We start from the raw sequence: 13,305 nt of genomic DNA, 5'->3' as shown, positions 1-13,305 counted from the left end.
CTTTTAGTACATGTTTTCATGTCAATTGATGCAGATCTGTATCACTGACTTGAGACAGTTATTCCTTGATGAACACCTCGTTCAGTGTTTGGACCATGGGCTCAGCCTCTCAGCCTTGGCGCTCACCTGAGGGTCAGGAAAGGGTAACCGGGACAGTAGGTCAAGGCAGCGAGACCAGGGACGGCGGCTAAGGTGGTGGCGGCAGAGCAGCTCCGGCACCGCGCGAGGCCGGGTCCCCGACCCGGCCCCACCCCACAGACAGTTCGGCGGTGGCGGTGCTTTTCCCCATCCCGGCTCTCTCCTCCCTTATCCGGACTGCCCACGCCCATTTTGGCTACAGTGGATGGACAAGAAAAGTTTGAAATTGAAGTCACCACGCTGGATAACGCGCTTCGTGTGGCATCCCCAAACAAGTTTGGAGAATTTTGTTCGGTAGGAATTCTTATTAATTCAGAATCAAGATATGAGACAAATAATTTATTGGAAAAGTCGGCACTTTCGCCAACCAATGGATTTGAGCACAAGTGAAATTCTGTTTACCTCCAAAAGCACAGGTCTCTTCCGGGTGGCGGCCAGGCGGCGAGAGCACCGCGTGCGGGTGGTAAAGGTCCGCACGCGGCGGGCATGTCTGGCAAGGTCCCGCACGCAGGCTCACGGAGGAAGGCACAGAGTCGGCGCGAACGCCTGAACCTCGAACCGCGTCCTGACCCGGAACTGCTTCTCCGGGAGGTGACCCCTGAGGCTGCTTACCCGGAAAACACAGTTGGTGTCCACTGCCTCAGCGCCACAAAAGTACAGCAAAGATCTGTGGAGAGGGACTTAATTCCCGCCTGAGAAACGATTACACGCCCCACCTCGTGGTGCTGGCTGGGGTGGGTTGGAGCATGAGCACCTGGTGGAATGTGCCAGAAAGTGCCTCCCGGGAACCCGAGCCGCCTGGGCATGTGAGAAGGCTGAGGACGAGGACAGATCGGTATTGCAGTGCACGGCGGGAGGCTGCCAGGCTGGAAGACGGCAGGTCCAGCGTCAGCCCGGGCCCTGCCCTGTTTCCGGAGCCCACGCACTGTCAGGACAGGACTGAAGAGCTGTTCCTTCTTGGAGGAAGATTCCATCCCCTGCGCGTGCTGAACTGGTTGGCAGGCGGCGGGGCACGGGCATGTTTGCCAGGCTGTCCCTCAGCGATCTCAACAGGCACCACTGGATGTCCGGCACAGTCTCCCACCCCCACAGCCAAGGCAACTCGGACCTCTTGTGAGTCCACGCCTGCGCCCACCCTGGCCAGGTTCGAGGAAGCCTGGAAATCTTCATCAAGAAATTCATTTTAATGGCTGGGACTGTGGGTGTGGTGGAGCTGCGGGGAACGAAGACGTAGTCGACGTCCATGCACATGCTGAACCTGGAGTCCAGGCCTGTGATCTAACAGGATGTAGGGAAGCAGGTGCTGACTACCCGTTCCAGAAAGCTGCCCTGCGAGCCGTGCACACTCATCTCCAAGGGGAAGCCAAAAGACATCCGGAGAGTTGCTTCTAAAATGCTCCACAACAGGTCACGATCTCACAGTTAGTGGGGTGGATCCCGCGTGGGGCTCTGCCCCCACAGCGCCCTCTCTCCCCCTCTCTGCTGCTACCCCACCCCTATCCCTTCTCTCTCTCTCTCTCTCAAAATACATAAATATTTAAAATGCTCCGCTGGAAGCCTACATTTGACTGAGCAGCTAACTCTTGAGCCCTCTGCCTGCTTTGTGCAGCGGAGGTGGGGGGTGGGGGGGAAGGGGCGGGACTGAGCAGGATGTCTGGGCTCTTCTGGTCAAGGCCCTCTGAGATCCCACCCAGGCCAGGAGCTGTGGACAGAGCCGTGTTCACGCGCGTTTCTTTGGATGTGAATTTAAGGCCAAATTTCATAAACGGTGCCAAGGGTGGGACATTTCTCTTACAGTTGAACACATTTAACGCCACCCAACATAGCTCGGTTTCCTTTCTTCAGAATTGGATAAGCCACTCAGTTTATCTTCACCATTGCAACTAGAAGTGGGGTGAAGTGCAGGTAGGTTAAACACAGCCTGCTGTAGGAAAACCAGGTCAATGTTCTTACCTCTGCCGGGTGTTCCCTGAGATTAGCAGTCACCGGTGGGTTAGCACCAGACTGTCCCTTCACAGAGGCCAGAGGGCCTGTTAGCCCTGCCCAGCCTCCAGTGGTCCCAGGGCTAGACAAGGACACGTGTTCTGCTTCGCTGAGCGTTTTTCTCAGCACAGTGTTTTCCTTCACCCTCAGTTAAGCACCGTTTTGTTCCAGGCCTGTCAATGTTCCTAAGACAGAGAAGGCTCAAAGTGGGTGAGACACACCTTTGTCCCTGAGAGTCGCCCAGTTGGACCCAATATTGTGAAGCCTCTTGCCTTTTGTTTTTAATTTTAATTTTAATTTTTTTATTAAAAAAAAATGTAATGTTTTATTTATTTTTGACAGAGGGAGAGACAGAGCGTGAATGGGACGTGGGAGGCAAAGAGATAGGGAGACATGGAATTTGAAGCAGGCTCCAGGCCCTGAACTTCAGCACAGAGCCTGATGCGGGGCTTGAACTCACGAGCTGTGAGATCATGACCTGAGCCCCAGTCAACAGCTTGACCTACTGAGTGACCCAGGCACCCCAACTTTGTTTTTTCGAGAGATAGAGTGCAAATGGGGGAGGAGCAGAGAAGGGGGAAACAGAGGTTATGTGCTGATAGCAGCCAGCCCTATGTGGGCTTGAACTCATGAACCCTGAGATCATGACCGGAGCCAAAGTGAGTCGCTCAACCTACTAAGCCTCCCAGGTGCCCTGCCTCTTGCCTTTGTAAGATGCCTTCCGATCGCAGATGTGCCAACATGCATGGGGCAGGGTTTCTTACAGTTGATGGCTGGGGTAACCAAAGCCTGTGAACGTTTTAAAAGGTGGGAAACTAAGGAGCTCTAGGTTCTCCATGTCTAGATGTTTAAGGAGAATCAAAGTCAGATGACTTTGCTAATATAGGATAGCTTTGTGATTCTCAAACTTGAGAACAACCCCTCCACCCCCCGGGTCCCATGTGGGAACCCACACTGACCACCCCAATAGTTGCAATGCTGTGGTTGTCCCTGGCACGTGGTAGTCAGGGGATTGCACAATATCTGGCGGCAGTTTGGTTGGAGAAAAGAGTTTCCTAGTCTTTTTTTTTTTTTTTTTTTTTTTTAAATATTGAGAAACCTAGCCTCTGCAGTACAGATGAGAGATGGAGGAATGTTTTAGGGAAGTCAAATAACCATTAAGAAAAGTCAAGATCCATATAAAGTAGATGAGGGGGTACAAAAGAAACTCAGAAGGTCTTCCTTCTGTTGAAGGGGCAGTATGTGAGCGCCTCTTCCTCCTCTCTCCCCTTCTCATTTTCGATTTTATACAGACAGCATTTGTACTATTTTCCCTAGCATTGTCATAAGAAATATTTCTGACAAAGCAAATGATTCTTTCCAGGGGCATATAGACAAGAGGGTGCTGCCTGTCTCAGAATCAGAGTGATTGGGCAGAGTGGGAAAGGTGCTTTGTTCAGCTTAGCAGCAAACTTGAGGAAATTTGACAAGCTACAGTTGAGCAGACAGAGGCAGCAAAATCCATGGAGGAGGTTGTTTATGCCTTAGCACTATGAGGTTGGTGACACCAACAGTTGGTTCAAGGGCCATTTCCCTGGTTTCCTTTCTGATTTCTGGAAGGTGGGCAATTTGTATTTCAAGAGAGATACATTTTTTTTTTAAAACTGCCTTTTTTAAAGCTTTGGGAGAAGGTTATCTCAGAAGGAAACCACCTCCTCTGTCCCCCTTTCCCTAAGCCACAGATGTTGTATAAATATAAGGTAATTATTAAATTATTTTTTATCATATTGTTAATGTTATCAAAAATGTTAATATGCATATTATAAAGAAGAAATCACCTTTCTAATAAATTGTATCTACTTCTGTTACAGAAATAGATGACAAGAGGGTGACCAACACACAAGCTGAAGTAAGTTTCCTTATATTTTGTATAAATAGGTGTTCAATTAAAGACATAATTAGTTTGGCTTGATGTTATATAAAATATATCAATATAACTAATGTAAAAACTAGTTTGCTTTTCCTGACCAAAGAAACAGTAAAATGGGGTTGTTAAATCTCTGCCTCTATGCTACATTGGTTCTCAACCTATGAAATGCCAACCCCTGAAAAAACTTGTAAAATAAACCATTGCTTTTAGTGGCAAGGTATGGTATTGCTATTTTCAATTTAGTGACTCATTTATGACCATCTACAGGCTAGGACCAGCCAATGTTGGAATCCTGGAGCAAGAAGACAGGGGCCGACACCTCTTAAAGGGTCTTCTGGTGTGTGAAGCCAAGAGCACACCCTGAGGCCAGAGGTTCACATACACATGTAGGAGTTCAGATGGAAAATAGGAACCAGGGGAGGGTAGGAAGCTAATAATATAGAATATATGGAATACAAAAAATTAAGTAAACTTGTACTCAGAAATAGGACAAGGATTGACTGCTGTGCAGACATACTAGTCAACTCCCATAGCTGCATTAGGCATATAGCAATACCCAGAGGAAATGTAGAAAGAACAAAATGCCAAATAATATCTAAGACTTTTCTAAATTTTTAAAGAGATTATAAATGTGAAAATGCTTTGATAACTGAACTCTTACATAAATATAAATCAGTTTTTATTACTTAACAAATTGTACTACGTGTTACAAAGCAAAATTTTCTGTCGAATTAATTTTCTACTTGATCTTTGAATATATGTATGGAGATAAATATATAAGAAATACCAAAAGTGATTGCTTCTTGAAATCAACTGGATGAGACGAATACAGTAAAGGAACACCAGAACTATCTGTGTTCACACTACATGTTTAACATTAACATAGAGTCCCTCTGCCTGCATCTGGGCATAATGAACTGGTACTCACATATTCCATTCTGAAGAAATGTGCTTGGACCATTTGCTTGTTGATATGGATTTGGCAATATTTGGTTGGATTTTTCCTTTTTAGTATATTGTTTTTGCATCAGGTAAGTGTCTACATCTTCATGATATTTTTGAGGGCAATTAAGCTTTAGTATGTACAAGGAAAAATACCTCAAGTTCTATTTACTGTTCAATGAAATAGTTTCTAGTTTTTTTCAGACTGTAGGTTATGTTCTTTCTAATACACATGAAAGCCTAGAATAATCCCCAAAAAAGCATCTTGTTACCATTTATACCTGACCTTTTCAAAGCAAAAATAATTGCTCTACACACTAAAACTCATTGATTAAGACCCCTACTTTTGCCACAATGAAATATAAATCAATACACTATTAAAAAGGAATCTTTGACATAATCCAATTAGAAAATAGACTACATATGTAATTTATCATAATAAATAATATAGTCATATGTAGGGATAGTTTAATTTATATATACATATATATATATATATATATATATATATATAGTTTGTGGTTTTGACCCTGAAATATGTTTCTGTGTTCCAATTTTTATAATTTTTAATACAAAAATTCTCTCTTCAATAATTCAATCCTGGTCTAGTGTGCATAGGTAAGAGTGTTAAATAGCAGTTTTGTTAGGAAAGAACTTATTTATCTTTTACAAATAGAAGAGAATATTATCTCAACATTGTAATTCCAAGTCAATGGAAATATTAGATTGAACATGTCAATTCCAGAGGTTTATAAATAGGTATTACTTACCAACGACCTTCATTATGTACCTAAAACCACTCAAAAATCCTATGAGCAGGTATAGTTATCCCATGGACATAGCATATCCCAGGACATACTTTGTCCTGGCCCTTATGTTTTTTCTCGCAAACAAAAAGGATTGGTGTCTCTTTTTCTGTTTCTTTTTAAAATAAACAAACATTACTAAGTGAGAAAATAAAAGGAGTAATTTCAAGACTGCAATGGATGAAGAGTTTTATGATAAAATAGCTTCGTATACTTTTAAAACTGTGATATCAAACCAATTTGACAATAAATTTCATAATAAAAAAATAAAAAATAACAAAAATTAAAAAAGTAAAAAATAAATAAATAAATAAATAAATAAATAAATAAATAAAACTGTGATATCAATGAACATGGATATAATTTCTCATTGATTTGCATTGTATTTCATGACGGGGAATCAGAAAGCTCTTTGAAATATGGCAGTGTATTTCCCTCACAGGGTCAATTTTTATTCAAATACGCCTTTTCCTCTTTTCTTTTTGTCTGCAGTCACAAAATGCATCCCCTAAGCAAAGGAAGCAGAGCGTGTACACACCACCGGCCATGAAAGGTACTGTTCAGGTACTGTTTCGGGTTGCCGTGAATGTTGAGCTCATGGCTGGTACGCTGTCTGTTCTCAAAGACCATATGCTTGAGTATAAGCTTGATCTGGTCGCAGTTTTACAACTTGGTAATGCTACTTTCAATAAGATAGTTTATCCATTTAAAACTTAGTTTCATCAAGAGTAAAACAGGTAACCGAAGAAGGAATAACTAGAGAGGTCTCTGAATTTCAGTCTGGAAATTCACATTTTCCAAAATAATAACAAAGGCTTTTCTTTTACCCTTCCTTATATTTTTTTTGAAGGGATCTTTCCAGAATCCCTAATTACTCTTGCCAGTGTTGCCAGAAAATTGCCATTTTTTTTCTAGGCTTATGCAAAGTAGAATAACTTGAATTGGGGTCACAGTTAATGTAAAGTGTTGCCTCATTGCCTTGTGTCAAGAGCAGCTCTGAGAAACCCAATCAAACAGTTATTAGCTGTACATGTAACAGTTGTTCAAATAACAACTAAAAATGCTAGCTCATATCCTGGCATTTTTCCAGATTTCTTCCCCCAAATTGGAACGGCTAAAAGAACATCTAAGGGTATCAGAATTTTGACTGACACCAGTTCCAGGGAAGGCTTCTTTTATTTCTCACACAAAAATGTTCCTGACGTGAGGCAGAGTGCTCAGTCCAGTAGCTCCTGCACCAGGCTGTCACCTGGGCCATTGGCCCGGTGGCTCATCAAGCTCCGTTTCAACTACAGGAGAGGCCAGCTGGGCAGCTTCCTCTGGAGTCTGGAGAGATGTCTAAATTGGGAGTGAAATTTTCCACTCTGTATTCTCTCTAGATTTGAGGCTTTTTCAGGGAAGTGGAATATAAATGGACACATTAATCGCTACTCTCAGTAAACTTCCTTCCTGTGCAGCTATAAAACCCCATGTTTGTTTGTTTGTAAGACTGCAGTAAATACACAATCATCAACATTGTAGTTTATTCCAGGGTAATTGTTGAGATTATCCGGCTTCCCTCTCTGATGACAAATAAGATCATTTGAAGGTATATTTCCTATTGTAAGTCATCTTGTACTTTTAATACACATCAGTTTTGGCATGAGTGGGCAACAGTAAAAGATATATGTTCACTTGTTTAATGATTTCCTCTGTTCTATTTTAGGTTGGCTTAACTAAATAAAGTAATACTGTTCTCGTGTCCTCAGAGAATAATAGTATTATTTTTAAAGGAAATTCTTAAAATCAAAACCCCAAGGGCTTTCATTATATTTAGCTTTCAAATATCATAAGAATGTGGGATCCTAACATTTAGGGAAGTTAGTCATATTGCACATTTTCACAGGCGACCTTACTACTGTCAATCCCTCCAAGATGGCTATTCAGTGACAGTCATTTTGGTCATGAGTTAAAGCCTTGAGAAAGCACAGTAATTCTTTCAAGAGGATACTAGTGTGTTACTATAAGCCACCTAGGTCCTCATTTTAACCAGTAAATACCTAGGTAAATCTGCTTCTGATAAAAAAATAAAGAGAGAGAGAGAGAAAGCTAAATCCACATGTTTTATTCAGTCTACCTGTCCCCAAGAGCTAGAAATGAATATTTCAAGACAAAATTAAGCTATGGTAACATATGGTGCATTGTGAGCACATTAACAAGCTTCAATCATAAGAAAGATGAATTAGCAAAGGAAATGTTATTGAGATGCTAAATACAGTAATACAATTGCTCCGAAATGTGTAATTCTTCAAATTGGAGTGGAACGTGATTATCCATTATTGAGTATAAAAAAAAGTTTTCTGAGAGAGCAAAGCAGCAACAGATGTGATTAATAGTTCTGAAAAAATTAACTCTGACAAAAAGGCCAACTAGGACTTCATGAAGGACCTAGCAAATAACTGGTTAGTGAAACAAAACAAAATACAACGAAACAAACACAAACTAGCCAGATTCTTTCCTTCTCCCCTTCCTTTACTCAGTTGTGAGGAGTTGCCAGGTACAGAGATCAAAGTAGCAGGAGGGGAGAGAGGCGACATCCTACCTATAGTGTTTTGATTAATGCATGGACAGACTGATTTCCTCTCTCCTAAGTGCATTTAGTTTTTCCTTTTTCGGTAACGGTGGCACTTCTGTCTCCAACAGGTTTCAGGAAACAAACACATGTCCAGGTTACCTCTTGTGATGAGGGCTTTATATGAAGGTATGTGGATAAGAAATAGAGCAGAGGAAACCATTTTAACAGTCATACTGTCAAGACTGATATACTGATGACTTCCAAATTTATATCTGCAATCCTAACATATCTCCTGAACTTCAGATTGCCAATTCCAACCAACCTCCGATTTTTTTTCCCCTGATTGTTATTAGCCTTCTCAAATTTAGTATGTCCGAAGTGAAACTCTTTGGCGCTTTTCTGGTTTTCCCTATACTAATAAATTATATTCAGCTGTTGAGAACAAAAGCCTTCATGTAATCCTGGACTTCTCTCCCTTACCCAATTGACTGTCTGTTCTTGTTAGCTCTAATTTCAAAGTGCACCTCTTAATCTGAGTACTCCCCACATCTTCCACAGCTGCTATCTTATGCAAGTCACCATTCTTTCTTTCTTTTTTAAATTTTTTATTTATATTTGAGTAGGAGAGAGAGCAGAGCGTGAGTGGGGGAGGGGCAGAGAGAGAGATGGAGACAGAATCTGAAGCAGGCTCCAGGCTCTGAGCTGTCAGCACAGAGCCTGACATGGGGCTCGAACCCACAAACCGTGAGCTCATGACCTGAGCCGAAGTCGGACGCTCAACTGACCGAGCCTCCCAGGCGCCCCTGCAGGTCACCATTCTTTCTTGCCTGGACTGCTGGAGTCTTTTTCTTACTGGTCACCCTGATGCTGCTCTTACCTCTCTCCACTATCTAGTGCTCACCCAGATGCCACAGTAATTCCTCTGACTTACAGATGATATCATACCCTCCTCTTGATCAAAGTCCTCAATGACTTCCTATCACATTCAGAATAAAATTGAAAATCCAACCAAGTCCCTAAATGCTCTGCACCAGCCTCTCTCTTTGACCTCATCTCCTTTCACACTGCCCCTTTTCAATGGAGCCCAACTTCATGGGCTTGTTCACTATTTTTAAACATCCCAAACAAATTCCGTTCTAGAACATTTGTCCTTTCTATTTTGTCTGCCTGGAATACTCTTTGCCCAGTGGCCTCACAGATGCCTCAGCTAATGTTACCTCCTTAGAGGCCTTCCTTCCCTGTTACTAACTCCTCCTATATCACTGTCTATGTCTTTACACACTGCCCTGTTTTTTCCATAACACTTATCGTGAAGGAGGTATCTGTGATAAGTTTTGTTCATTTGAGTATCTGCAGCACCTAGAACAGTGCCTGACAGACACATTTAGCTGCTTGATAAGTACTAGATGAATAAATGAACTGTAATGAACTAGGAAATCCAGTCACACTGTCATCTGCTGAGAAGAGGATGTCTCTTAAGCCTTGTTCTACTAATTTTCATATGTGTATTCTGCTTATGTTTCTCTTTGCTTCTCTCTTTGCCAGATTCTCCCTTAAGTCTTGTATTCCTACTTACACATATACTTCTGCTTTACTAGTTTTACTTTTTCCCACTCCTGTCCCCTCTGATCAAAGAGAAACATATAATTTGGTACATTAATTATCGTCCAGAATGGTGCATCGGTTGGGCTGGCTTCTTAAGAAAGATCATCTCAAGGACCACCAGAACCATTAGGTGGGCCCTGGATCAATAGTTTATGGCCAGGGTGGCAACACCATATGATATAAATATGGCAATGTAAATAGAAGAGTCTGGATATGGCTCTCTTCCTTCAGAGGTGTTTCGTGGTTCATTCAGCACATTTACTTTTAGGATATAATAATAGATTTGGTACTGTATCTGGCTGTTTTTCTATTCATAATATCATAGGCATTCAGTGTGTTCAAGGAGCTTAAAAGTTAACTAGTGTAACTACCCAGTGATGATTGAATTTTTTCCACTGCATATAACCTCAGGGTAATACATTGGCTGTGTCGTCTTGAGGATTCTAGTATATTAGGCCTGGAGGTAGAGCCAGATAATCAAAAGTTCCAAGTGATTCTGCTGTAGCGAGTCTAAAGATTGACCAGACTCAAATATCCAGTCACCTACTTAACATGTCTCATGGAGATCAAAGAGATAATGAGATCAAAATTAATATGGTCAAGACTGACCTTTGAATTTTTTCAAAACCAGATCAGTTTGACCTGCACTGTTTCCCTTCTCAGCAAGCAGAATATCCATCTGCCTAGCTGCATATTGCTGAGTTCTGAGAGCCTCCAGTGAACCTCTCTCTTTCTTCCACTCTCTTCAATAATAGAACACCAGGTTTCATGGATTTCACCCCATTACTATCTCTTATCTCTCCCACCTTTTGTCTTCTCTTATCTCCAACATCATCACCACACTTCAAATCACAATCATGTCTTTGCCAGGATATATAGGCATACCTCGAAGATACTCTAAACCACCACAATAAGGTGAATAAAATGAATTTTTTTAGTTTTCCAGTGAATATAAAAGTTATGTTCACACTATACTGTAGTCTATTAAGTGTGCAATAGCATTATGTCTAAAAAATAACATATATGCCTTCATTTAAAAATAACTTTATTGCTAAAAAATGCTAACCATTGTGTGTTTTCAGCAAGCCATACTGTTTTTGCTGGTGGAGGGTCTTGCTTCCATTGTGATGGCTGCTGACTGATCAGGGTGGTGGTTGCTGAAGGTTGGGGTGACTGTGGCAATTTCTTAAAATCAGACAACAATAAAGTTTGCCACATAAATGGACTTTTCTTTTCATAAATGATTTCTCTGTTGTATGTGATGCTGTTTGAAAGCATTTTACCCACAGTAGAACTTCTTTCAAACTTGAAGTCAGTCCTTTCTAAGTCTGCCACAGCTTTATCAACTAAGTTTATGTAGTATTTTAAATCCAATGTTGTCATTTCAACAATCTTCACAGTATCTTTACCAGGAGTAGATTTCATCTCAAAAAACCACTTTCTTTGCTCATACATAAGAAGTGATTCCTCATTTGTTCAAGTTTTATCATGAGATTGCAGCAATTCAGTCACATCTTCAGGCTCCACTTCTAATTCTAGTTTTCTAGCTATTTTACCCCATCTGCAGCTACTTCCTGCACTGAAATCTTGAACCCCTCAAAGTTTTCCATGAAGGTTGGAATCAACTTCTTCCAAACTTCTGTTCTGTTAATGTTGATATTTTGACCTCTTCCCATGAGTCATGAATGTTCTCAGTGGCTCCTAGAATAATGAATCCTTTCAAGAAAGTTGTTAATTGCTTTACACAGATCTACTGGAGTAATCATTATCTATGTCAGCTATAGTCTTAAGAAACACATTTCTTAATGAATAAGACTCAAAAGTCAAAATTGCCCCTTGACTCATGGGCTACAGAATGGATATTATGTTAGTAGGCATGGAAACAACATCAATCTCATTGTACATCTCCATCAGAGCACTTGAGTGACCAGGTGTATTGTCAACAAGTAGTAATATTTTAAAAGGAATCTTTTTTTTTTTTTGAGCAGTAGGTCCCAACAGTGAGATTTAAAATATTAAGTAAACCATTTTATGAACAATGTGCAGTCATGCATGCTTTGTTTTTCCATTTATGGAGTACAAGCAGAGTAGATTTACCATAATTCTTAAGGGCCCTAGGATTGTCAGAACATAAATGATCATTGGCTTCAACTTAAAGTCACCAGCTACATTAGCGCTAACAAGAGATTAGCCTGTCCTTTGAAGTTTTAAAGCCAGGAATTAACTTTTCCTCTCTATCAATGAAAGTCCTAGATGACATCTTCTTCTGACAGAAGGCTTTGTCATCTACCTTGAAGATCTGTTATTTAGTGTAGCCACTTTCACTATATTATCTTAGCTAGATCTTCTAGATAACCTGCTGCAGCTTCTACGTAAGTTCTTGCTCTTTCACCTGGCACTGTAATGTTATGGATATGCCTTCTTTTTTTAAACCTCATAAACCAACCTCTGATAGCTCCAAACTTTTCTTCGGTAGCATCTCAACTTTTTCAGCCTTCACAGAATTGAAGAGAGTTATGTCCTTGCTCCAGATTCGGCTTTGGTTTAGGGAGTATTGAGACCAGCTTAATCTTCTACCCAGACCACTCAGACTTTCTCTACATCAGCAATAATACTGTTTTGCTTTTTGTAATGTGTGTTCATTGGAGTAGCACTTTTAATTTCCTTTAGGAACTTTCCTGTGCATTCACAGTTTGGCTAACTAGGCACAAGAGGCCTAGCTTTTGATCTATCTTGGCTTTTGACATGCCATCCTCACTAAGCTTAATAATGCCTAGCTTTTGATTTAAAGTGAGAGATGTGTGACTCTTCCTTTCACTTGAGGACTCAGAGACCATTGTAGGATTATTAATTGGCCTAATTTCAATATTGCTGTGTCTTAGGGAATAGGGAGGCCCAAGAAGAGGGAGAGAGCTAGGGAACAGATGGTCAGTGAAGTAGTCAGAACACACATTTTTCAATTAATTTCACCATATTATATGGGCGCAGTTCATGGCACCCTAAAACATTTAACAGTAGTAACATCAAAGACCCCTGATCACAGATCACCATAATGTGATAACAATGAAAATGTTTGAAATATTGCAAGAATTTCTAAAATGCGGTGCAAGACACAAAGTGAGCAAATGCTATTGGAAAAATTGTACCAATAGACTTGCTTGATTTAGGGTTACCACAACCCTTCAATTTGTAAAAAAAAAAATGCAGTATCTGCAACATGCAATGAAGAGAAGTGCAATAAATCAAGCTATACCTATAACTGACTACTCAACATCCAGTCTTTCTCTCCTTGCTTCCCATGAGTTTTCTATACTGTAACCAAAGTGAACATTTAAAACTCAGAAGTGGTTATGCTCCTTCCTTGGTTA

General features: G+C 40.9%; 1 protein-coding gene and 1 pseudogene across 1 annotated transcript in view; both read left to right on the top strand.

Annotated features, from left to right (window-relative positions):
* The window catches only part of PPP1R1C (protein phosphatase 1 regulatory inhibitor subunit 1C), a 123,721-nt gene that overhangs the window by 58,165 nt on the left and 52,251 nt on the right, over positions 1–13,305 (top strand). Inside the window, exons 3-4 of the mRNA XM_049615256.1 lie at positions 3,972–4,009; positions 6,271–6,331. Coding sequence (XP_049471213.1) covers positions 3,972–4,009; positions 6,271–6,331 — 99 coding nt within the window. The remainder of the gene's footprint in view (positions 1–3,971; positions 4,010–6,270; positions 6,332–13,305) is intronic.
* Positions 625–1,564, top strand: LOC125910894 (mitochondrial-processing peptidase subunit alpha-like; annotated as a pseudogene).

This window comes from Panthera uncia (assembly GCF_023721935.1).
Source record: "Panthera uncia isolate 11264 chromosome C1 unlocalized genomic scaffold, Puncia_PCG_1.0 HiC_scaffold_3, whole genome shotgun sequence".
Classification (NCBI taxonomy): domain Eukaryota; kingdom Metazoa; phylum Chordata; class Mammalia; order Carnivora; family Felidae; genus Panthera; species Panthera uncia.
This window is presented reverse-complemented; position numbering and strand designations above follow the sequence as displayed.